Source organism: Planococcus citri, chromosome 2 (assembly GCF_950023065.1).
Source record: "Planococcus citri chromosome 2, ihPlaCitr1.1, whole genome shotgun sequence".
Lineage (NCBI taxonomy): Eukaryota > Metazoa > Arthropoda > Insecta > Hemiptera > Pseudococcidae > Planococcus > Planococcus citri.
The window spans coordinates 13,388,726-13,416,069 of record NC_088678.1 but is presented as its reverse complement, the minus strand read 5'-3'; the positions used below and the strand labels follow the sequence as shown (position 1 = coordinate 13,416,069).

General features: G+C 37.4%; 1 protein-coding gene across 2 annotated transcripts in view; it reads right to left on the bottom strand.

The window, feature by feature from the left end:
• Positions 1–436: 436 nt before the first annotated feature.
• The window catches only part of LOC135834744 (uncharacterized), a 32,490-nt gene continuing 5,582 nt past the window's right edge, over positions 437–27,344 (bottom strand). Inside the window, exons 2-3 of one of the 2 annotated variants that reach the window (XM_065348717.1) lie at positions 9,741–27,344; positions 9,474–9,658 (exon numbers count right to left, since the gene is read on the bottom strand). In XM_065348717.1, coding sequence (XP_065204789.1) covers positions 9,611–9,658; positions 9,741–27,344 — 17,652 coding nt within the window. In that variant the 3' untranslated portion in view covers positions 9,474–9,610. The other variant, XM_065348716.1, reaches the window with a different exon arrangement.

The following is a 27,344-nucleotide window of genomic DNA, read 5'->3' as shown; positions in this document are numbered from 1 at the left end:
CTTGGTGTCTGCTAGGGATTGGGAATGGTGTACTGGTTAGGTCGTTGGATGGATAAAAATGAAAATCTTTTCTCCATTCTTCGTTTTTAAGCCATAGATTTTCCGTGCCATTATCCAACGCGTGATATAACCATTTATAAAAGCATTCGTGATCCGGATCAATGGTTTCGGTGAAGTGATTCTCTAAAGTTGACTTGAGCTTGCTATCGAGTCTAGTCGTGGGCGTAGATTCTTGAATTTTGTGGATTTTGGGTTGACTAATTGTGTCTTTCACACTACTTATCTGATTGAATTTGTATTCGTTGTTTTGTTTGTATTGTATCGTCGAGTAGAAAGTCTGATTGCAATTTTCAGTTTTAGTATGTGATTTTATGCCTTGAAGGTGGATGGCGGATTCGTCAATTTGGAGTAACGTGTGGTCTGCTAATCTCGATAATTTTATATCTTCTGCCAGTTGATTTTCATAAGGTGTTCCATGAATTAGAATTTGATATGCGCATAGCAACACCTGAAATCAACGTATTCAATTAAGGTGGTGCTGGTGGCATATAGTCCAGTCATTTTAGCAACATTTTTAGTCAAACCTCGGAAAAATGGGAGGGAAGCTGAATTTCGCATTATTTGTTCAGATTGGTCTCTAAAACAACCCATCAAAAGTTGAACCCCGTAACTTGACCGCTACCCCCCCCCCCTCGCAAGAGGTCCTTAACCTTTGCCGACACAGGTTTTTCGCTGTATTGCCGAAATGAAGGGTCCGAGAGGAAAAATGTTCGAACAAAAATTGTTTCACGCAAAATTTACTATCAGCGTGACCAGTTCAGCTTTTCTCAAAATGGCGATTTCACCCTTACAAAGGAGGAGGGAAAGTTGTCAATTTTATGAAAATTGTTTTAAAAAATGAAAATCGACGATTTAAAACGTGAATTCCATTCACAGTAGACTTGAAAATATTTTTACCAAAGTTGCACACCGCAACATGTCTGCAACCCCCGCAAGAGGTCATTAACCTTTGTCAATTTACATTATTCTGCTATATCGCCGGAATGAAGGGTCGGAGGGAAAAAAGTGAGTGAACTAAAATCATCCTAAGCCAGTGAAAAAGAAACCAAGACCTTTTCCGGAAGTGGATGAGTTAAAGAATGAACAAGACAAAAGAAGCTACATACAAAGAACAGTGCCGAAAGACAAAAACGATGATAAGAGAAACACAACAGGAACAATACGAAAGGTTTGTGGCAAACATGGAGAGGGGTACATACAAACTGAAACCAAAAGTGTACAAAATAATAAAAAGAATATCGGAAGACCGAAGATGTGGTACACAGAGCCAACATTGCCCCACCAGACTATGAAAAAATGGTTGAATACTATGTGAACCTATGGAGTGATCCACGACAATGAAATTGAAGTGGCAAACTGTGAGGAGAACAAGTATGAGCCATTCTCTTGGGAAGAGCTAGATGGAGCCTTGAAAAGCTCCAGAAATGGAAAAGCCCCAGGCAGTGATAAATTACCAACAGACTTATTCAAGAATGCCACAATAACCGTTAAGAAGAGACTACTAGCTTTCTACAATAAAATACTATCAGGTGTGACCATACCAGAAGACTTCCACACTGCAATTGTAATACCCATCTTCAAAAAAGGAGACCAAAATGACCCAGGAAACTACCGTGGAATTAGCCTACTAAATGCTGCTTACAAAATACTTGCAAATATGCTAGCGAGAAAAATCAAGAGCAATGCGGAACCAATAATATTGGCATGCCAAAATGGATTTTGAAAGGGAAGATCATGCATAGATGGAGTATATGCTACAAAGCTGCTGATGGAGAAGAGATGAGAATATAACCTAGAGACCCACATGTGCTTCGTTGATCTGGAGAAGGCGTGCGATCGAGTATGAAGGAAGAAGTTGTTTGAAATCTTGAGGAAAATTGAAGTGAATGAACAAATAGTACGCCTAATTGAAGAAATATACACGGATAATGCAATAAGAGTAAGATCTGGAAACATGTCAGAAGCAAAGAAGATAGGAAGAGCAGTAAGACTGGGATGCCCAATGTCATGTACATAGTATGTTCAACATCTACTTTGATGACATGATTAGAGAAATGGCTGAAAACCATAGCCAAAAGGGCTAGACATCAACAAGACCATGTCAATACCCTGCTGTTTGCTGATGATCAGGTGGTGTTTGCTGACAACAAAGATAACTTGCAGAGAGCAATGTACAACCTTCAGAAAGTAGCTGATATGTACAGAATGAGAATATCGTCGTCAAAAACAAAAGTGATGGCCTTCGAGGCGAAAGGGCCAATACGCAGTAAAATCATTGCAAATGGACTGGCAGTGGAACAAGTTAAAAACTTTAAATATCTCGGATGCGAGCTGTCATATGAAGGAGAAGTTGACGCACAACTTAAGATCAGTAAATTCCTGAGAGTAAGCAGAGCTATAAACCAAGCCATACTTCCAAGAAAAGTCAGAGCCAAAATTCAAATAAGAATCTACAATACGCTGGCAAGACCAATGCTGCTGTATGGAAGTGAAACATGGACAATGAGAAAGGATATAAAAAGCAGAGTAACCTCAACGGAAATGAGACAGGCTTAACAGCTCACCAGGTCAAAATTCAATGATGATGATGATGCCAAATTTTCTACAAGTATGACCAATTCAGTTAAAATATATTTCTCAAGTTTTGGTAAATTTTTGAAAATCAAATTTAGGCCAAAAATAAGGGGAAAAAATCAAAATTTTACCAAATTTAGCTATCAAGCTGAAACTATGATATACTCTATTTTCGACATGCCAAATCGATTGGAAACGATTTCAACCCATTTTGAGCAGTTCTACCAGCACATTTTTGAAACTTGCAATTCTCGCCAAATTTTATCAAATGAAGTTGGAACTTGGAAAGCGGAAAATATTCATTCTGTAAATAATTTTAATACGCTAATAAGTCGACTTTTTGAAACTTGCAATTTCTACAAAATTTCATCAAATGGAGTTGTGAAGCCAAAAGTTGATTCTGATAGATTTTGTGGCATTTTTTGAAAAACAGAAGTTTCTAAAAATTCGCTGGAGGCTCCAAAACGGATTGAAACTGCCTGCGATCCACCTCAGAGTAATGTCTAAAATGGGGTGTCTCTATTTGGCAAAATTTTATGGAAGTTTTTAGCATTGAAAAATCTGCTGGAGGCTCCGGTAATTCCCAAAAAATCGCCGGAGGCTCCAAAACGACTTGAAATCTACGAATAGTCGACTTCATAGCATATTGAAATCAGATTACAGAGTAAACTTCAGCTTTGCAACTGTTTTTTATGAAATTTTAAAATTCTAAAATCTGTTGGAAGCTCCAGGAATTTTCAAAAAGTCGCTGGAGGCTCCAAACTGACTTGAACCAACCTGCAGTCGACTCGATAGCGCATTGAAATTGAAGTACAGGGTGAATTTTGGGTTTCCAACTCTGTTTGGTAAATTTTTATGGAAATTTCGAGCATTGAAATATCTACTGGAGGCTCCAGTAATTTCCAAAAAGTCTCTGGAGGCTCCGAAACGACTTGAAAGCTACTAGCAGTCGACCCCCTAGCCTATTGAAATTAGTTTACAGAATGAATGTTAGCTTTCCAAATGCTTTTGATAGAATTTTGTGGGAATTTCAAGTTTCAAAAATCTGCTGGAGGCTCCAAAACTGCTTAAAATGGTTTGAAACAGTTTCTAATCGATTGGGCAGGTCGAAAGTAGGATATATTCCAAATTTCATCCTTCTAAATCAATTTGGTAAAATTTTGATTTTTCTCTCATGTTTGGCCTAAATTTGATTTTCAAAAATTTACCAAAAATAGAAAACACTTTTGCACTTGAAATTAACGTAGATTGACAAAGGTTAATGACCTCTTGCGGGGGTTGCGGACAAGTTGCGGTGTGCAACTTTGGTCAAAATATTTTCGAGTCTACTGTGAATGGAATTCACGTTTTAGATTGTCGATTTTCATTTTTAAAACAATTTTCATAAAATTGACAACTTTACCCCCTCCTTAGTAATTGTGAAATCACCATTTTGAGAAAAGCTGAACTGGTCACGCTGGTAGGAAATTTTGCGTAGAACAATTTTTGTTCGAACATTTTTCCTCTCGGGCCCTTCATTTTGGCGATACAACCGAAAAATCTGTATCGGCAAAGGTTAATGACCTCTCACGGGGGTAGCAGTAAAGTTGCGGGGTGCAACTTTTGATGGGTTGTTTTAGAGACCAATCTGAACAAATAATGTGAAAATCAGCTTTCCTCCCAATTTTTCCGAGGTTCGACTAAAAATTTTGCTAAAATGACTGTACTAATATCGAAGTATAAAATTATCGAAATTAGGTGGGAATTCGTGATAAGGGACATATGTATATCCGAGGAATGGATAATTAAAGATTTTGATTCTCATTTCTCCTGATCGTTTTTGATTTGGTCTTTGTTGTTTTATGTCAGAGAGTGAAGCAATAATATAGGAACTTGATAAGTAAATGGGTAGATATAAAATTAATATTCGTATTTATCTTCTAATTAAATCGTCATAAATATTAAGAATGAAAACAGTTGAGAGAGATAAGAAACTGTACACCAGATTAGAATATTCCCCGAATAAATTTCCATCTGGGTTCGGTGCTTAATCCAGCATGATCATAAGGTTCAGGAAAAGTACGACTAGTACTAATTCGTCGACTACTTGTACGTCTTTTTCTAAAATACGATTGTATATCCTCTAAATCAGGAATAGGTAAAGTTGGCAGTGTGATTTCTCCAGCTTTTAACTTGATGTAAATTCGTCTAAGGAATTCTTTCATATATCGTTTCATTTTCTTCTTGAAGATAGGTGGCATTTCCGGCATATCGGGGAAAAATGCCTGAATACCATTCCTTTTTCGACGTCTGGAAGCTCGCGAAACGTTTGTCATGGATACAGAAGTAGAAGAGATACTCCTGCTGCGTTTTTTCTTTGTTGTCGTTGGTGTTTCCAATTCGTCCCCCTGTTTGCAGAGAGCAGAGATGTACTGCAAATTATTGTTGATTTTTGCTTCGTCAAGATTATAAGGCGGAACATTAATGGAATGTTCGAGTTGGTGATACAATTCTGGGTTGTTTTTGGTGTATGTGGTTAAATTATTCTGTTGATTTTCATCTACGATGGTGGTGGTGGTGGTGGTGTTGGAATTCACGCAGCAGGCCCACGTTATGAAGAAGTATACCTGTAAAGAATTGAATTTCATGGTTGTCAAGGTATCTTGATCTCGCATGGGAATCTCTCGAGATATCAGGCTACGATTTAAACGGGATCGTGATTTAAGGAAGAAAATGATCTAAAACTCCTACTACCAAAATTTCGGGTACGTAAAAGTATTTTTCGATTTTTGGAGAATTTTTGTTAATCAAAAATTAATCATTTTTGGTGATTAATATATATATATTTTTTTTAACCAGCAGTAAGTATTTAGTAAAAATGATGAAAAGTAGTCCTGAAACTGATATCAACTCGCCTGTACCGAATTTCGTCATTTTCGACCATTCTGTAGCTTCCTGAGCAATTTTCAACTTCTCCAAAATTTTGGAATTTCTCCTTTGGATGGCTAAAAATCAGTTTGTGACTTATTCTTACAAGGGAACCTCTTGAGGTGTCACACTCCGATTTGAACGGGATCGCGATTTGTGGAAAGAGCATAGTCTAAAACCCACAAAACCAAATTTTCAGGTCCACAAGTTCATTTTTCCATTTTTGGCGAATTTTTGAAAATTCAAAATTGACTGTTTTTGGCGATTTATGTTTTTTTTAAGAAGTACGTACTTGATCAGTAAAAATGTTTAAAATAAGTCCCAAAACTGATATTAATTACCAAAATCCAAATTTTACCATTTCCAGCCATTCTGAATCCTCCAGCGCGATTTTTCAATTTCTCCAGAATTTTGAATTTGCTCCAGAAGGCGTGAATATGCAGTTGGGCAGCTAACAATCGAGTTGTGTATTATACTCGAGCTGTTTAACGAGTTTATCCACATTTGAGCCGATATCGGGAGTGACACATCAAGAGAGGTTTTTTGACCAGATTTTTTCAAAATTAAAAAATCTAAAAAATCAAAAAATGACCCGTTTGTGAGAAAATTTTTGAAATTTGTGCGAATCGCTGTATTTTTTCAAGAACTAACCCCCGGAGCGCAAATTCTACCATTTGCAGCCGTTTTGGAGCGAGAGTGACACCTCAAAAAACCACTCTTGAGGTATCATTCTCAAAATCGGCTCAAATGTGGATAAACTCGTTAAACAGGTCGAGTGTAATATAAAACATGATTTTTAGCTGCCCAACTGCATATTCACGCCTTCTGGAGCAAATCCAAAATTCTGGAGAAATTGAAAAATCGCGCTGGAGGCTCCAAAATGGCTGGAAATTGTGAAATTTGGTTTTGGGGGTTAGTTTTAGACAAAATACTGCGATTTGCGTGTATTTTAAAATTTTCTACTCAAACGGAAAACTTTTGATTTTTTGGATTTTTTAATTAAAAGCTGGTCAAAAAACCACTCTTGAGGTGTCACTCCCGAAATCGGCTCAAATGAAGAGAAACTCGTTAAACTGGTCGAGTATAATATACAACTCGATTTTTAGCTGCCCAACTGCATATTCACGCCTTCTGGAGCAAATCTAAAATTCTGGAGAAATTCAAAATTCGCACTGGAGGCTCCAGAATGGCGGGAAATTGTGAAATTTGGATTTGAGGGACAGTTTTGGACAAAATACAGCGATTCGTGTCTATTTCAAAAATTTCCTCACAAACGGTCATCTTTTGATTTTTTTGATTTTTTAATTTTGAAAAAAGCTGGTCAAAAAGCTACGTTTGAGGTGTCACTCCCGAAATGGGCTCAAATGTAGATAAACTCGTTAAGCAGGTCGAGTGTAATATAAAACTTGATTTTTAGCTGCCCAACTGCATATTCACGCCTTCTGGAGCAAATCCAAAATTCTGGAGAAACTGAAAAATCGCGCTGGAGGCTCCAAAATGGCTGGAAATTGTGAAATTTGGTTTTGGGGGTTAGTTTTGGACAAAATACTGCGATTTGCGTGAATTTTAAAAATTTCTACTCAAACGGAAAACTTTTGATTTTTTGGATTTTTTAATTAAAAGCTGGTCAAAAAACCACTTTTGAGGTGTCACTACCGAAATCGGCTCAAATGTAGATAAACTCGTTGAACAGGTCGAGTGTAATATAAAACTTGATTTTTAGCTGCCCAACTTCATATTCACGCGTTCTGGAGCAAATCCAAAATTCTGGAGAAATTGAAAAATCGCGCTGGAGGCTCCAAAATGGCTGGAAATGGTGAAATTTGGATTTGGGTAATTAATATTAGTTTTGGGACTTGTTTTGACCATTTTTAATGATCAAGTACGTACTTTTTTTTTAAAAAAAAAGCATAAATCGTCAAAAACAGTCAATTTTGAATTTTCAAAAATTCGCCAAAAATCGAAAAATAAACTTGGGCGGCTGAAAATTTGGTTTCGGAGGTTTTAGGCTATGCTCTTTCCAAAAATCGCGATCCCGTTCAAATCGGTATGTGACACCTCAAGAGGTTCCCTTGTTAGTCTGTTTAAAAAGTTTATTGACATTCGATTTCCAGACGGATGCTTCAAATACGTTTTTTTGACCAGCATATTTTTGAGGAAAAAAATTCATAAAAATCGAGTTTTCTGTTCGTATGGAAATGTTTAAAATTTGCACGATTGGCTGTATCTTGTATAAAACTAACATCCTTCCGCTTCTCTGGATCTAAATTTCATCATTTTAAGGCATTCTGGAGCCTCCAGTGCGATTTTAAATTTTTCCAGAATTTTAAAATTTCCCTAGGATGCTGGGAATTTAATTTAGGCAGCTCAAAAACGAATTGTGGCTTATTCTCGGTCTATTTAACGAGTTTATCTACATATGGTCCAATTACTAGTCCCAGGCGGATACCTCGAGTGCTTTGTTTGGACCCGCATAGTTTTCAATGATAACTGGAGAATGCTGCGGTTAATAAACTCTCTACTTAGAGTTGCCTGCTTAGAAATCGGCTCAAATGTGAATCAATTCTTTAAACTGGTCGAAAAAAAAACACAATTCAAACTTCAGCAGCTCAAATCAACTTCCACGTTTTCTAGAGACATTGAAAATCGCGCCAGTTTTTTTTTTTTTTTTTTTAATATCTTGAATGGATGAAAATAGTCAATTTTGAATTTTCAAAAATTCGCTAAAAATCTAAAAATTAATTTCAGTAGGTACCTAGCTAAAATTTTTGGTTTGGGGTGTTTCAGACCATGCTCTTTCTAAAAATTTCGGTCCCGTTCAAATCATGAGATGGACATCTCGAGAGTTTCATTTTTTAGAGTGGTGAAATTGGTCATCTGAGTAAATACCTACCTAAATAAAAAGACTGATGTTTCTGATTTCAACTCGTATAAAGCTCTAGTATGTTACAAATAATTATCTTATTTTCTCTCCATACTACGTGCGTAATTTCCACTTGTACGTCGGTAGGTATTTATTTCACATCTGATGAAGGCAACGTGTGCCGAAAAGTTGTGCTTTTATCTCGCTTTTAACGTAATGAATACCTTGTCAAGTTGTAATGTACCAATATTTTTTTCCTTTTTTTAAACTACCTCAAATAATATTTAGACACTTCATTTTTTCATGATTTTTTTTCAATTTTTTTTTGTTATGGAAGCAAAATTGAATCAAAGTGAAAACCATTTTAAAATTCATGTTCGATTCATCAGTTTTGTTTTATTTGCTTAAATTGTAGTTCATTTTAACATTTTGTGAGTTTAAAGACTTTTATTGATACCGTTTTTATACTATTCTGTTGTATTTTTCAAGTTTAATTCACGTTAGATATCCACTTGTACGCAAAATGAGTTCTAATTATTGACTCGTCATTCTCCTCTATTCCCTTCTAACAACAAAAGAGCATGATTTTCAAAATTTTCAAATAATACAGAGTTCATTGCCAGCACTTCGAATCATTTAACTTCTTTATCTGAGTTGTTCGGTTCAGTTATATAATCCAAGATTTTTTTCAATAAACGAGAAAAAATTCAGTAAAAAATTCTCTTATATTCTAGTGATATGAAAAATAATGTACAATTGAATATTTACATAGATAAGTGAAATGATTTCTAAAAAAAAATAATATACATACGAGTATACTACAAATATGGAAATTTGAAGAAGAATTTCATCTTGGGTAGACCGATTTAAAAAACAAAAATTTTCAAAGTTTCAAAGGCAAGTTAATTACAAGAGACATTTTTTAAAGAGTAGGTAATACTGTCCATTAAGTAATTATGTACAAGAAAGACGACAACAAAAATTACTAAATACCATTTCGCCCTCCTCCCCTCCACAACAAAGCGAAACGATATATCTATTGAGATGAAATTGGCGTAGTCGACTGTAATTTCTTTTTCTCCAAAAGCTGTAATTTTTTTTGGTATGGCCATGTAAAATTCATCCTAGTTTTGATCTTTCTTCCTTGATGTTTGAAGTTAGGATGACTGTCGTAATAATCGAATAAGTGGTCGAAGAATCTCGTTGTCATGATTTCTTTAAGGTGATCAGGATGAAACAGACTGGAAAACAGACCTGTATAGTGGGGAGGTACATAAAAAGGGTATGAGAACGATCCACCAGGATGCTTTACAGGGGGTAGTGGAAAATGTGTTACCTCTCGAATGCGTCTGTAATACCATTGGAAGAATTCGGCGTAATATGGTTCGATAGTCGTCATGAAATATATTCCCAACTTTTTCAAGTGGTTTTCGTATTCTTCGATGTGTTTGGCTTTGAATCTAATATCGCTCACCATGAAGTCGTAAGTGTCGATTGTTGTTGATTTCGATTGTCTTTTTGTAAAATACTTGTTGGTATTATTGGAGGGACGTCTGGTGGTAGTTCGTTTTGTTGTCGATTCGTACGATAGTAAAATTATCTCAACGGCGCGACGAACTCTTTTTACACTTTTGGGTTGATTTACTGGACCTAGGTCTAAGAATTCTTTTGCTTCGGGTTCTATGACGAATTGTTTAGAGAATATGTCGTGAGGGTATTTTTTAGTTGTTCGAGTCGTCATACCAGCCAACATACCCATGCATCTGAGACGTTCTAACGCCTCTCTCGAATTGAAATTAACTTTCTCAGGTTGACTATCGATTTCCATATGTCTGGCATCTGCTGGCTCTTCTACCACATCCAAGTTCATTATTGGCAGAGCTTCGGGAGTATCGTAGCTGTAATCACTATTTTCATTGGAGGACCATGCATCGGTCGTGGCTTTGGTTTTCAGACTGGCGGATGTGGTTGTTTCATTACGATAGCCTAGATCTTTCAGTTGTTGTCTTATCTCATTATCTTGTGCTCCTGTGTATTGTAAGTAAGCTCTGAGGTATTCAGAGGGTATCTTCATGGAGCCATTTACCATTTCTGGGCTCACGTCGTACTCTAAAGGATGTTTTCTTTGTTCTTGGTGTTTTCTGTTTTCTTCCATTTGTTTACGGAACTCGGCCCTTTCAGCTTCTACTTGACGTTTTTCTTCCGAATTGCTGAAAATTGGAGCTTTACCGAATGTTTCTCGCAATGATTTGTAATAGTCTCGTAACCCAGCCAGTAATGTGAATGTGGATCTTTGGTATTCAGTTTTCACTGATTGGATTGAAGTTACATGTTGATCAATTGTTGCATTTGTAGGAGGAGAAGATGTATGTGTTTTAGGTGAACTACTGGAGATGGAATTCGATTGTCTTTTTATTAACACATCAAAATCAAAAGCTTGCCTGGTGAATGTTTCACCATCAGTAGGTTGTGACTCTTTCTTTAGCAATGCTTCGAAATCAAACGGCTGTCTTGTAACAAATTTAGGAATAGTTGGGAATATCGTTCTTTTCTCATCCAATTTTGCATCCACCAATCCTAAGTCATTCATACGGTCATACATTTCCTTCGAATCAAAATGTAATTTATCAGTACTGCGAACAAATTCTATTCCACCCATGTCATCTTGGGTTGGTCGTGTTCTTGGACTTGTTTGTACTGTATCATCGCTGTAATCATCAGGTGTAGTATTTGGTAAGACAAAGAAGTCATCGACTGTTGTCACGATAGTGGGTGGTGGTATTTCATCAATAATGCCTAATTCTCTCAAGTCTTTGTATACTTCATCGTGCTCGGCGCCAATACGTTCAGCGTATTGTTTTCTATATCCTTCAGGAACTGGGAAAGGGGTATTGATCAAAGGTCGAGTTATTTTATATTTGGGCGATGTAGGAGATCCTTTGTGAAGCCAGTGGAAGAATAAACTATATGTAGGGTTTTCCTGAATTGGAGTAGGTGGACGTCTCATTTTTTCATTCAGCTCTAACCATTCTCTAAATTCCCGACGTTCTTGTTCTACTTGGCGCCTCTCCTCTGATGTGTTGCAAAATGGAGCTTTTCCAAATGTATCACGTAATGATTTATAGTAACCCAATACACTGTTTGTTGTGGGGCGATGGGGTAATATTTGGGAGGATTTTTCAGAGGTTGTAGATGCTGAACTATGATGATGTGTTGATGGAAGTTCACGTTTACATCTGGATTGGTTTTCTAATAAATTGGATGGTACTAAGTAATCAGTGTGTCGTTTCTTTCTTGCTCTCGAATTATTATATTTTTTAAATGTCGATTCTCCCCATTCATCATAAGGCCAATCTCTTCCTTCTCTGAACCATTCAAAAGGTATAGACCTATCATTGTCTAAATCCAAATTGTCTGGGTAAGATTCAAAGAAATTCTCTTTGAAACCAGCTGATTCATTCCTGGGAGGTCGCGTAGTCAATTCATGCGAGTAAGGAAGTTGAATAGCATAAGGATCTGCATGTCCAGTAGGAAAGCCATATAAGCTGACCAATGTTCTATACCATCTATGTGTGGTATCCACAACAGTAGTACGATTAACGTTATAACTATCATCATGTGCCCAAGCATAATATCTACGGAATGATACAGGTATTGGAAATGGTGTGCTAATACTTGGTACCTCCTCTCTAGCTTTTGGTATTCTTTTAGCAGGAAAAGTGGGAGCGAATGGGTCTTTTGCTCTGTGCAACTGTACATAGTACCATTTGTAAAATTCTTCGTATTTGGGATCAGGGTCAAACCAAACATCAAAATAGCTTTCCATTAGTTTTCGATCATTGGTGTTATACATATAGTATGGGATATTGGGGTCATAGGAGAAGTTATCGGGTAATGGTGGACAATATATGTCAGTAAATTTGAATGCATCTTTTTCATCCATCCATGCGAACATTTTTGTATAATTGGGAGGGATAGGGAATGGGGAGGTTTCATGAGTGGTGTAGTTTATTTTTCTTGAAATTGAAAATGGTCCTACGGTTGTGTAATTGTAAATTGGTGTCCATATCCATTGGAAATACCATTCGTAAAATGGGTCATATTTTGGTGAAAAGTTGATGTCATCTTTATGATTCTGATACAACACTTTCCAGTAGGTATTTCTAAGCTCCCAAAAATTTCGAGTACCGCCATCTTCTGGATTGGGATTTGAATCAAACAGATCGTTGGGATCGGTGAAGTGATATGAAAATAATGAAAATAAGTTGTCTGTTGCAGTGGTGAAAGATGGCATTTTAACTTTAAATTTTGTTGTTTTCTTTGGAGTTGGTTTCTGAGTTGAAGTCTTTGTTTGGGATAGAATGAGGGATTTAAGCGGAGATCCGGTATACCGAATATGATGATCCGTTGAGCCAATGGCTCTTTCATGCTCTCGTACTTCTGCATAATGGTGGTGTAAATGTGGTGGTATGGGGAATGGTGTTGTTTTTAGTACTTCGTCATAATCAATGTGTAACTGAGGTGATACATTATGACGTCTGATGTATCCTTCTTTATCTTGTCTCAGCTTATGATACCATTTATACGCTTCAAAGTATTTTGGATCAATTGTGCTTGAAAAATATGAATCAATGAGGCTCTTGTAACGTTCTTCTCCTTCAGGTATTGTATAATCCTTTGCAGCTGGTTTAAATTCTTTCAGCATCTCGTGTAACTGGTCATCTGTTAAATTTAATCGCTTTGTTTCATTTTTAAAACGGTGGAACTCGTTTTGAGCTTGCAATATATCCTTTAAAAATTCACCAGTGTAGTTTTGTAAATTAAATCTGGGAAAAGTGAATTTGTATTTTTTCGGAGTCATGTGATGATCAGTGGATTTAATGGCTCGTTCAATTTCACGTATTTCTGCGTAGTAGTGTCTTAGAAGAGGGGGTAATGGAAACGGTGTGGTTTTAAGGACATCTTCATAATCAATATTTACTGAAGAAGGCGTGTTGGCTCTTCTACCTTTGCCTTGCTTGTCCAATTTGTGGGCATGGTACCATTTGTAAGCTTGGTAGTATTTAGGTTCAATTTTTGTGGAAAAATAATTGTCTAGTTTTTGTTTAATGTCTGCCTCATTTTTGGGTATGATGTGATGGTCTTGTTGTGGAAGGGTAACAGGAATGATTGGATATAAAGTAGTAGAACCAAGTAAGTATGGTTCATATACTTTTTTATTAATTGCTTTCATCAGTTTGTCCATGAATGCATCATATCTGGAGAAATGGGGTTTCAACTGGGATGCAGCTTGTTGTAAATTTATGGCTTTGGCTTTTGGTATTGGTGTGACAGCGTAACTTGTAGGTTGCCAGATAGGTGATCTTTTAAAACGTCTTGGCTGAGAGCAAGTTTTGTTTTCAATATCAAGACCAATGCACCGAATGTGATGATTTGTAGAACCAATTGCCTGTTCTTGTTCACGTATTTCAGCATATATATTGCGTAAATGTGGAGGTAATGAAAAACGTGTAGTTTTTAGTACATTATTGTAATCCACTGGCACTGAATATGTAGTCTTTTTTCGTCTAAGATACCCTTGTTTATCCTGCCTAAGTGCATGATACCATTTGTACGCTTGGAAATATTTAGGATGAATAGTTGTTGAAAAGTAATCATCTAATTGTTTTTTAAAATACAATTGGTCTTGAGGAACTGTGTGAGTTTCACTTAGAATTGAAGTACTAGTAGTGATGGTTGTTTGTGAAAGGTATTTTCTGCGGTATATTTCACCTTGTAAATCATCAGCATAGATGGCTCTGAAGTATTGTCCCATTGCACCATCCATACATCCCATACCTCCATCTGTATTCTGGTTTCCCAGCAGATAACTTTCATCTGAAGGGAATACAAATGTTTCATTAGATTTCTCTTTATGATTTTGAGGTGTGATTAAATGTGTTGTGTCAAGTGTTGATTCATTAGAAGAGGAGTTGTGAGAGAGAGCAGATTCTGTATTGGTGATGTGAGATACTGAAGGTTCACATAGTATTGATTGAGGGATGAATGATGCCTGATCAGTTGTGTAATTCTTTTCAATATCACTTTTATCTGGTGATGCAACTTTTAAAGGTGATTGAGGTGAGGGCTGATGTTGATGAGATGTTGAGGCAGCATTTTCTCCAATTTCTATTGAATGAGTAGGAGGAACTTCAGAGAATTGCTGAGATGTAGAGTTGTGCTCATCAAAATTTGTTGTATCAGCATTTTCATATGGTTTGGTGGTTTGGTTCAAAGTAGAGTTTTGGTCAAGAAATGTGGACAGATGTGTGTGCAGTTTGAGTTCACGTTTTCCCCTTTTTCTATAAATGCAATGATTATTAGATCTCATTATCTGATCAATACGGTTGAAAATTCTGCAGTCTCTAGCTAGTTCATTGGATTCCATGTAGCTAAATTTTGTTTTCATTATGTTATTATGATGATTTGTTGAAATCACTGGTTCTATTTTATAGGCCGGTGTGTTGCAATTGTTTTCAAGGTAACACTGATTCAAATTGGGAAAAAAATCGATCGTATTAATATGCCCATGATAAGATTGAGCTGCAGTGAATGAGTTACTCAACTTTTTATCATAACTGAAGTAAATGTTGAAGTAATTTGATATGATATCAGTTAGATCGTGGCGTTTTATATAATTTTGAAGTTCATTATCTAACATAGTTGAAGTCAACCATGAAATCAATTCAATTTTTTTTTTAATCAGTTGTTCAGTTAAATTTTTGACCTTATTTCCTGTGTTTTTGAGGGATTTTTTCATAGCTTGATACTTTTTTACTCCATTCAGAACTGATTTCCCTGCAAACATGGCTACTTTTCCCATTAGAATGGCAGATTTGACTAATAATCTTGTTCTTCTTTTGAATTTTTTCACCAATGCTTCAAGGTCTGATTTCACTATTGAATGTGTTCTATTTAGCTTTTGGATAAATTTATCGGCTTTGATAGAGCGTTTATTGCGAACATTATTTTGCTTAATTTTCTGTTCTGTGTGATGTTCATCATTCATCAGTTGTTTGAAATCATCAAATTCTTTTCTCAATCCACTGTTATCTTTCATATGGTTTTCTATATGTTTGAACTGTTTTCTTATTGCACTATTACCTTTCAACTGATCTCTCAAGTCTTTGATATCTTTTTTCAATTGGTTATCATTTTTTATTTTATCTTTGAATGTGTGAACTTCTTTTTTTAGTCCTTCGCCAACTTTTATCTTCTTATCAAAAAAGTTTAAGAACCATTTTTTTTTAATTACAGGTGCTAGATCCTTCTTATCAATTTCACGTTTTTGTCTTCTGGGTTTCTTGAACAGTGGTTTTACACCATCAATCAATCCTTGTTTGAATTTACAAATATCTTCTTTGAAATACTTCCAAAGTGATTCATCATTTGGTGGTTTTTTAAATGGTTTGTTTGGTTTTAATCCATCCATAAATTTTCGTCCAAATGCGCGAAAATCATTTTTTAAATAGTTCCAAAATGACGTTGTTGCTTGATACTCATTTTTGACTTCACGTTTTTGTCTTTTTGTTTCTTCACATTGTATGTCTTTTAAAATGAGTTTGAGCTCATTTTCAAGTTTTAGCTGTTTACCCAAGTCATCAACATGCCTTTTAAATTCTTTATTGCATTTTATATCTTTCAAAAAGTCTTGATACTGATCTCTGCATTTTTTGTTTAATACCATTTGAAGTGTAAGATCATTGAACTCCTTTGTTAACACAGGGTCATTGTTTATTTTATCTTTCAATAAGTTCAACTCACATTTTAGTTTATCACCAATCACTATCTTTTTGGTTTCTTCTGGTGCTGGTGAGCGTTTTGTGCGATGTTGAGTTTGATGTGTAAGCATTTGTGAATCAATGAAATGAACTTGAGCATCATTTTGAAATGGGAAAAAATGACTGTTTGATAGAGATACAAAATCCATTCTGGTATGACATATTTCTTGGTCCATGGATTTGTGAAGTTGCACAGAAGCTAGCTTATTTGATGAATCTATGTAGTTTATTTCACGTTTCACTCGTCTGCTGGGACTTACAGATTGTATGAATTTTGTCAACGTGGAATGTTCAGTGGTAATGGCTGAACTGGCAGATTGAATTAATTTAGTCAACATAGAGCTTCCTGTAACGGCAGTTGAATTAGTTCTATTGAGTTTCAGTTGTACTTCTGGTGGTAATGTTGGCAAAGTGTAGTGCCACATCATGTTTTCAAATTCTTTGTAATGATCAGTTGATCCCATCAAGGTATCAAGATGATAGGCATAAGCAAGGTAGCCTTCTAGAAAAGCTGGAGCTGGAAATGGTGTTTTCTGCATGGCATCATCGTAATCTATTGGTTTCATTGTTAAACTAGCTTCATGTCTGCGTTTCAGCCCTTCTTCGTTATTTTGTAAGCGATAAAGCCATCTGAAGAATTGCCTAAACATAGGGTGATGAGTATTACCAAAATATGACTGAACTTTATTCTCTATCTCAGACTCGCTTTCTGTTGTTGTTTCAACTGGAATTGTTGTGTGTGTTTGTGACATTGTAGTGGAAGTTGTAGGAGAAGTTTTCAACGTTGTGCGAATTTTGCGTGAATAAGTAGGTTGACCTGGTCTGGTTGTATAGAATTTATAATGAGCTGTTGATTTCATCAGATCATCCAATGTGTAAGCATAGGCAAAGTAGTAACGTAGATTGAGTGGTACTGGGAAAGGTGTATTGAGCAGGATGTCTTCATAATCGACTGGGGTTGATAATGTCAAGCTTGCATTGTGTCTTCGTGCTGATCCTTTACTGTTATGCAAAATCAAGTAAAGCCATCGATAAAAGTATTCATATTGTGGTTCTATTGAATAAGGGAAACAGTTACGTACATTATGCATCAGTCTTGATTCTGGATCCAGAGGATCTTTGGTGGTTGTTGTTGTAGTTGTGGTGGTGGTTGTAGTAGTTCTATTTTGTTTACGTCTATACTCTGCTATGATTTGTCTAGCTTCAGCTACTAGTTCACTCATGAGTTTGAATCTGGTTGGAATAGTCTGTGTGGTCCAATACTCTGGTAACCACATTTTCAGTTCATTGTGACCTACAAATCTTGGTTCAGTTTCAGGTGGCAGGTCAGGACGAGCTTGTAGTTTGGACATGTTTATTACTTCAAGAAAACTCATCAGTTTGGTCACCTTTGGAAAGGATTGATTGTTATAGTACCATTGCTTTAAATCACGTACTTCATCTGATTGTAAGTATGGTGAAATGGTTGTTGTGATGGGTTTTAGCTTCCAAGTGATATCTTTTGCAGGACGTGTGGTTATTGGAAGTTCATAAGGATAGTAGCGAAAAAGTGCTGATCTGTTGTTTTTGTAGAAGTCTTGATATTTTGGATGTTCTGTTTCATTTTGTAAGGGATTGATTCTTATGACAAAATCTAAATCTTCAAGGTGGCATGTTGGATATGTTTTTACAATGGGGCCTGTGTCAAATTCTTCTCCAGCTGGTGTTACACTTGATGGGACAGATCGTTTTCTACGTACATTAATTGATGGAGTCATTGGAGTACTACTCCTAGTCCTTGTCCATTTACGTTTTGTTAAAGTAGGTGTTGTACTGTATCTTTTAGGTTCAGTAAAGCCATATACCTGCCAGTCTGTACCATAGAATTTAGTCAGATAAAACGGATGTAGTAAAGTACCATCTGTTTCTTTGGTAGAACGTGGAAGTTGAGCTGAATCTACCCAGTTCATCATATCTGTATGCTCCCAAGGTATCTTCCAAGGTGTGTCATTTAATGGCACATATTTTACAGGAGTTGGAAATGAAAATAATTTAGGTTCTTCAATTTCATAGTGCTCGATAGAATGAGTTACTTCGAAATGTTTTCTGTAGAACCATTCGTAAAACTGGTCGTACTCTGGAGCGTGAGATGTACCTTTATTGTTGAGTAACATTTTCCAAAATGGTAATTTGAAATTTTTGGGCAACTTTTCATTAAACTCACGTTCTCGTATTTCCATCGGTGGCCACCATGTTGTAGCATTGTAATCAAAATACACCCATGTTGTAGGTGTTGTTGGAGAAGGTCCTAGACCAAAATCATAATCAGGAGTACGATAGCTTCGTTTTCCCTTTGGCCATCCACCAAACCATTTGAAATAATTGGTGAATTTTGGTGGTATAACAAAAGGAGTAGAAGTTGCTTCAACATAAGGTACAAATGGAGAAATGAATACTGGTCCTTTGACTGATGGTTTCTCATGAGGTTCGCCAAAATATTTACGTATGTACCAGTCATAAAAATCACTGTAGGCTGTGTTGAGGGGAGGTAAATGTGGATCCATAGAGTAATATGTCTTGATGAGCTGTTCTACAGGTGGTTTAGTTACATTTTCTACATAATCCATGTAATCTCCAGTAGTGACAGCCACATCGAATTTTATTGTAGTTTTTGTGTGATCATCATCAAACCATCTGAAATACTTTGTGAAATTCTCTGGTATTGGGAAAGGTGTACTGGAATGGGTTTCTAATACAATAACATCTGGATTAACTCGTCTAGGAGTCACACCTCCACTAACTGGTGAAATATCTTCTCGATAAATTAGCCAATCATAGAACTTGTCATAATAGGGATCATGGTATTCGTACTGTTGTTTCATTAATTTATGGTATAATTGAGTTGTTCTAGTTGATGATTTGAGTGGAGTTGTGGTATGATCATCAATCTGTCTTTTTCTTCGAACTAATGATTCATTATCTGGCATAGGTAAGGTTCCAGCTTGTGATTTTCTCTCTATATCCATTTGTTTCATGTAAGCATAATCATTCAAATACTCGGGAGGAATAAGGAAAGGTGTAACAGTGATATGATTGATATAATCGATGTTTTTGAAGCTCTCAGTGTCAATTTTCTTGAACACTCCATGTTCTTTTACTTTTTTGTAGAACCAAACATAAAACTGGTTGTAATATGGATACCAGCCAAATTTGAAGAATGATTTAGCCTCCTTCAGTAAATCCTCATCAACTGGATTATGGAACCTTTTTGGATTTTCTGAGATGATTGAGCGTTTTTTCAAGTCTTGCAGAAAGAGTTCATCGTAGTATTTCAAATTAGCATATGTTTTTTGTTCTTTATCAGGTACAGGAAATGGAGCATCTGCCAGATATTTCTTATAATTGACAGATTTAAAGAAATCTGCCTTGGTTTCATTGAAATTATCATGTTTCTGTAACATTTCATATTTCCAAATGTAATATTTAGTGTAGGGATTGTCTTCTGTAAGATTAATATTGAAGTAGTCTTCAGCTCTCTCCTCCAAATCTGGCTGATTTACTCGAACAAGTAATGATGGTGGAGCTGTTATGTAAGGTGGATTCATGTAGCCTCCTTTTTTCCCATCATCCAGCCATTTCATGTATAAGTAATCATGCATCTGGTAGACTGGGATTTTGAAGGAGCTATGTTGCACTACCCTATCATAATCAATGGCATCTTTAAACTGAGGATCTGTGCTTTCTGGTTTACCATGTTTATCAATCATTCTATGTAACCAAATGTAAAATCTATCATAATCAGGTTGCCAGCGGAATGGGTAGAATTTTTTCTTAGCTGCCTCTTTATCTCTCCAATATTGAGAATCAGTCTCTTCTTCGACTGTTTTTTCAGGTAGTTCATCCATATACTGCATCATAGCATACTCCGTATAATGTTTAGAAGGTACAGGGAATTTTGTATTATTTAGGTACAGCAATTCGAAGTTCATTGTGTCGAGGATTTTACCACAGGTTCTGTCTCTCAGTGATCTTTTATGGATCATGGAATAGAACCATGTGTAGAATTCATTGTATTGCGAAGCCCATTCGAAAGGAAAGTATGATTTAGCCTTCTGCAATTCTTCCTCATATTTCACTGTTATAGGTGTGGTAGTTTTACGGCGATGTTTAGTAGTTCTTTGAGGTTCGGTTGGATGAGGTAGATCGGTTTTAAAATCATGTTGTTCCAAGTATTTTATATAGGCGTATTCGTGTTTTCGATCTTCTGGAACAGGGAATGGAGTAGAAGCACTTTCATCGAATTTGTAAAAGTGCCATAAGACTCTAGGCAGCATTGGGATGTCTTTTTCAATCCTCATTTTATAAAGCCATTGATAAAATTTACGAAATTTGGGTTCATAAGTGAAACGGAAATAGTTATCAACTTTCTTTTGTTCTGAGCTGTCAATGGTTGATTCTTTGGTGGTAGGTGCAGAAGTAGTAGATGATCCATGACCAAATGGAATTGGTGGAGTAGATGATGTAGTCGGAGTAATGGGGGATGTGTTGAAAGAGCTGGATCTTTTGAGCCACCAGTGATGATCAGTAGATTTCATGAATTGCTCCACTTTGTTGACGTGTAAGAAGTAATGAGCTGACTTTGTATGTATAGGAAATGGTGTATAAGTGTCTTGAATGATTTCTTGCATATTGATATCTTGTAGAGCTCTCATCCTAGCTTGAACTGCATTCTCATCCTTTAGTACCATATGTAACCATTTATAATACTCTTGGTAATGGGGTTCAAATGTTGAAGAGAGAATCAGTCTGAGTTTTTTCAATTCTTCCGGATCTATGGTGTAATGAGAAGGTGTAGTCAGACTTTTGGTGGTCTGAGGATAATCAATATCGTATTGAATTTCATCATCGACTGTGCTAACAGTGGTACGTTTTGGTACCAAACGTTCTAGTCTCATCATTTGTTTAACAGGTTCGGTGACCTCGTGCATTCTTTGCATTTGTTGATGATATCCATACCATAATTCAGCGCTGCCATTTTCAGGAAGAGGAAAAGGGGTATTGTTGAAAAGTCTTTGATAGTTCACATTTGCCAAAATGATCGAGTCAAATGCTTTAATCGTAGGTGTGATCTCACCCATGTACAACTTATAACGCCAATTGTAATAGTCGATGTATTTAGTTGAAATTTTTTGACCGAAAAATTTCTCAAGTTTTTCCAGAAGTTGTTGTGTGGATTCGGAAGGTGTTGCTTGGGTATTAGATTCGCCAGTTTGATCAGAAGTGGAACCATACCATTTAGCGTGGTGTTGGGTTGAACCAATAAGGTATTCTAATGCAACCACTTGAGCAAAATAATTTCGATAAGTAGGTGGTATTGGGAAAGGTGTGTTTTGGGAAGGTTTATTAGTACTTCTGATCCCAAATCTGTATTTGTTGGCATTTAATCGTTTACGATATCCTTCTTGGTCTTCGTGAACTTCATACAACCAGTGGAAGAATCTCTCGTATAATGGTTTCCATTCTCTAGTATAACGTGATTTTACTAATTCTGATAATTTCGCTGTGGAGGCTCCATCTGCTGTTGAACGTGTGAAAGTAGGTGTGTTATCATTTAGGATTGTACTAAGATACCAGTCGTGATGATGAGTTGATGATTTAATCAAATGTTCGATCGCTTTAACGTGAGCAAAATATTTCGTGTAAGTTGGTGGTATTGGAAATGGAGTCTTTTTCAGGGCTTCTGGATTAACACCCTTGAAGTGATGAGACCTAATACCTTGATGTCTTTTCTCATATCCTGTAGTATCAGCCTCGAGATTATACAGCCAATCGTAAAATCGATGATAAATCGATGGTATAGGGATGGAAAAATATTTCTCTAAGAATAGTTTGGGCATAATTGTGTACAATGGTGATGATTTTGATTCGTCTTGGGAGGTAGCAGAATCTTCATACCATTCTGCATGATGTGATGTTGACCCCATCATACGTTCCATTCTACGAACAACTGCAAAATGCTCTTCGTTATTTGGAGGTACAGGGAAAGGTGTATCTTTGAGTTCTTCATCCAAATCGAACTGTTTTGTGTAGTTAATCTTGCGTGCAGCTTCGAAACGTTTTTTAAAGCCTTCTTTATCATTTTGCACCTTATAAAGCCATTCGTAAAATTTAACATATTTAGGATCGAATGTAGTTCCAAAAAACTTTTCTAGTTTTTGTTGTTGGTTAGTGCTGAATAGATTCATGGATCGAGTGCTGGTTGCTGCTGCTGCTGCAGGTTGAGATGTAGTTTCTCTAGGTTCTTGCTCAGAATCCGAATATTCAGAGTCTATGTATTCATCAGTTACGCGAACAGGTTGATGTAAAGAAGATGTGGTCAAAGGGGTCGGAGTTGTTGACTCTGTTGTAGTGCTGGATTGTTCTGTAGTCGATGCTGAGCTCGAGGATGGTATATTTTTCAATGAAATTGGAGTAGAGGCTTTCAATGCAGCAGCTTGCTCCATTCGTTCGGATCTCAAAGCTGCCTGTTCTGAGAAATATTTTATTCTGCGTTCGTTTTCACGCACAAACGAGTAATATTCCAAGTAAGTTGGTGGTATAGGGAAGGGTGTTTCATCGAGAAGTTTATGGAATTTGTAATGCGATTTGTGAGATTTTATTTGATTGAATTCGTCTTTCAGTTTTTTATCACCTTTGATTTCGTGCTCGTAAAGCCATCGATAGAATTTCTTATATTCTGGTTCGATGGATGTGTGAAAGTATTCTTCTAAATTCACACTGTCATCGTCGTAAATATCAGGTTTTGGCCTCGAAGTGGTTGAACTTGTTTGTTGAGCGTACCATTTTGCATGATGATTAGTAGATTTCAGTCTGCGTTCCATTTCTTGTATAAAAGCGAAATGGTTTTCCTCTCCGATTGGTATAGGGAACGGAGTCCTGGTCAGAAGCCTTTCATAATTAATCGTACCATTCATTTTACTCGCAATATCGTGCCTCCTCAAGAACCCTTCGTTATCCAGGTGTGTTTCAAATAGCCATTCGTAGTATCTTTGGTATATTGCCGGAATTGTTCGCATAAAATATCCTTCCAGTTTTTCTATGGGGCTTTTCGTAGTGGAAGGTGGGCTGGTTGTAGTACTGCGATCTTTTTTATGAGGTCTGGTGCCATACCAGAAACGATGATGATCAGTTGAGCTGAGTTCCTTATCGTATTCTCGCATCCAAGCAAAATACTGTGTATATGTGCAAGGTATAGGGAAAGGGGTATCTTTGAGAAGTTCGTCAAAGTTATACAACGTGCCTTTGGTTGGAAATCGTTTGAGAGAATGATTAAATCGTCGTTCCATACCTTCGACATTTCTATCAACATCGTAGAGCCAGCGATAAAATTTAACGTATTTCGGCTCGATCGAAATATGCATAGCGTTTTCTAATTGCTCTCGAATATCAGAACGTGAATCGTCCAGTTCTGGTTCAGGAGTTGTTGTAGGTTCTTCGGTGAAGTAGGAAAGATTCAATTTGGCAGGAGGAATGGTGAGTACAGGAGATGTCTTGATGTATGATTTGGTATGATGATCGGTGGATCCGATATGTTCTTCTATTTTACGAACAAAAGCGTAATTCTCCATTTGATGGTAGGGTATTGGGAAAGGTGTACTTTGTAAGATTTTTTTATAATCTAGCATTTGGTCAGAATGGGTAATCAAGTCGGTCCAAGCTTCTCGATTCGAGAACCCCTTTGGATTGTGACGAAGATCGTATAACCATTGGTAAAACTGCAAGAAATGATTTGGAATAGGTGTACTGAAGTAACGTTCTAATTCGTCGATCAAGTCTTGCTCGTCAGTGGTGATTTTGGTTTTGAAAGTAGTCTGGCGTTTGTGAGGGGTGCTGGTGGAGGAATGATGTTCCTGAGGTCCGGGGGGTCCACTGGTTCGAGAATTTTGGGGTGAAGATGTATGAGATTCTCGTTTAGCACGGTTTAGTGTTGGTTCGCAAATTGAGCAGTAGCATGAGTCAATTTGTGAGGAAAATTCAGAGATCGAAACAGTGGATGGACAGAGATTGAGTTCTGGTTCTGATGGATTCGAGTGACTCGTTGATATCAGAGGTGAATCGATTTCATTCGTTGTTGAGTATTGAGGTTCGATGGTGGTCGAGTTGAAACTGTAGCCCAGCGATTGGAATACATTGACTCCTCCTTGGGTATTGTCCATTGATGCATTAGACATTTTATCCCAAGGAGGACGTGCGAATAAAAAATGCTCCGAGGATGTTGACTGCATTTCCGTACATTTTTCGCCAATTAACGAATTTAATGTATACGTAAACGTATCAGGAGATTCAAGAATAGATCTTCGACGTCGAATATTCACCTGTGGCACAACAGAATCGTAGTCGATGGATCTGCGACGACGAACGTGTGGCTTTGGCGTGGCCACTGATTTCGGAGACATAGGTGGAGTAGCTTTCTTCAATTGAGCTACGTATTCGTCGAAACCTAGCTTAATAAAAGCCCAAAAATTCAAATGAGCTTCCGGTATTGGGTAAGGTGTACTCGAGAGCAACTGTTGGTAATTCGGTGGTCCTAATTTTTTACTCAGTTGAACAATCTGGCCATATTCTTCTTTTTCCAAGTGTAATTTAAACAGCCATTTGTAAAATTCGAAATATTTAGGAGGTATAGTGAATCTGAACCAGTCTAGCATGGCTGCTTTGGGATCAGGTTCATCGGGCTTGTAAGTTGTCGGATGAGATCTAGCTTTTAACACACGTTGAGCTTCCCTTAAGCCAATGAATTCGTATTCTTGCTCAACGTAAAGGGGGAAAGGAGTGTATCTGAATAATTTCGTGTAATCTAGTTGATCGTAGATGGCGCAAGCGATGTTATACTTTTGACTCTGGTTATCGTTATGCTCGATCTCGTGCTCGTATAACCATTGGTGATATTTTTCCAGATGGGGGGTTATCTCTTTGTTGAAATGATTGATGACTTTATCTTCGAGGTAGACTTGGTTTAACATGGATCTGCTGGAAAGTTGCTCTTCCAGTTTCATACTTCGAGTTGAAGTAGTTGATGATGGGGAGCTTTTTGATGGACGTTTTTTGCCTCCTGCTGGAGTCGCTGGTTTTCTGGATGGTTCGACTGGTGTAGCTGTATGATTCGGTTGGGCCTCACTCAGACCTTCTGACGATGGTGGTAATGGAGTCGTCGATGTGAATTTCCATTTCCTATCCAATCGTCGTTTAGCCTCAGCCATAAAGGCGTATCGACGATCCTCCAACTCGGGAATTTCGAACGGAGTGTATCTGAGAAGATCGTCGTAATCGAGAGTTCTCATTTTCTGACCTTCGTCCATGATTGCTTTATGATACTCGGGACTTGTGAATATTTCTAGAAGGAATTTAAAGTAAGACCTGTGTCGATCTTGGATCGTCGTATGGGGGAACCAGTACTCCAAATCTTTGATTATTTTCGGCTCGGTGATGTATCGATAAGTCCACTGATACGGATTCTTCGGCTGGTAATGATGACCGGTTGAGCTCAATATTTGACGTTCGACTGCGTGCACGTAAGCCCAGATATCTCGATGTTTATCCGGTACTGGGTATTTGGCTTTGGATAATTCGTGACTGTAATCGAATTCGGTCAAGTTGGCGTAAGCTGGTAATCGCCTTTTGATACCTTTACGATCGTTTTGGTATCGGTAGAACCATTCGTAGAACGGTTCGTACCAAGGATCGATGGTGACGTTGAAGAATTCGGCGATTTTACGCCTTCGTTCGCGAGCAATCGTATATAAAGGATACTCGGTGTACGTCGGAGGTGTACTAGGTAGTCTGGTAGTGGTCCTACCTGTGATTTCGGAGAGATCTTGCCAATTGAACGTAGGCCAAGTGGATAACTTGGTTGTCATGTTATCTAACTTGGCATCGTCGAGGAAGGCGAACAATACGGTGTAAAGGGGTGGAATTTTATAAGGTGTGTTTTTGTAGGTCACATCGTGAATACGAGGATTTACAGCGAAAGGGATGATTTTCGGAAAAGGTACTCCTCCGAATCGATCGGGCATATTTAATTCGTGATTTTCCTTGAAGAACCAACGATAGAATTGCTCGTATTGCGGTTCCGGAGTGAAAGGGTAATAACGTTGGTATCTGTCTTCCCAGAATTCTTCTCGTTTTCTGCTCGTTCGGACGTGGTCTCCTAAGTACGATTTGTCCATCTGCTGATTAATATGGTACAAGTCTCGAGTGGTGGAACGCCAGTAGTGATGTGCTGTCGAGGATATGCGACGTTCTACGTCGTTAATCATGACGAAAAATCTCCGGTGCCGAGGAGGTATACGAAACGGGGTGGATTTGAGCAACATACTGAAATCGAAATCAGTCAGACCTTTTTGATCGCAGTAGTCGACCCTTTTTCGAGCACCGCTGTAATCGTGAACGTTTTCGTAAAGCCATTTATAGTAGTTATCGTAGTGAGCTGGGAAAGTTCGTCTGAAAAACGATACAGCTCGACGTTTATCCGGATCAGCAGGCAGAGTGGTCGGTTTCATGGTGGTAGGATGTTTACGATAGTGTTCGAGATCTTTCAAGTATAAATACATCTGACCCCAGCCATTAGGGAAGGGCAAATCGGCGGTTATTTGAGGATTCAGTGGAGCCTTGAATCGTTTATCTTTGAACATAGCCGGATAGTAATGGTTTTTATCCAGAGTACCATTATCTAGAGCTTTCCACATCCATTCGAAAAATGGCACGTATTCCGATTGAATGGTTGTCCGGAAGAAATCTTGGAGTTTGCTGTGCCATTGTACAGAGTTGAGGCTGACGGTGCTGAGTGGAGGCTTCGTAGTGGACGGACGTAGTCTGAGTAAGTCGTGCACTGATAAAGATTCGGATGATTTGGGACGTCGTCTGAGTATCAAACTGTCATCGTAGCCGGACATGTACGGGAAATGATTTCGTAATTTATCATCACCTCCATTCGGGGGTCGATCGGATGGTGCATTATGGCCAACTCGAGCTCGAGGATCGAAATTTATCGGTTTTATGGGCTTTATGTGTATTTGCGATTCGTCGTTAGGGTTTTGAGATGATCCATTTATGATTAACGAGTAAGCGATGAGAAAGAACAC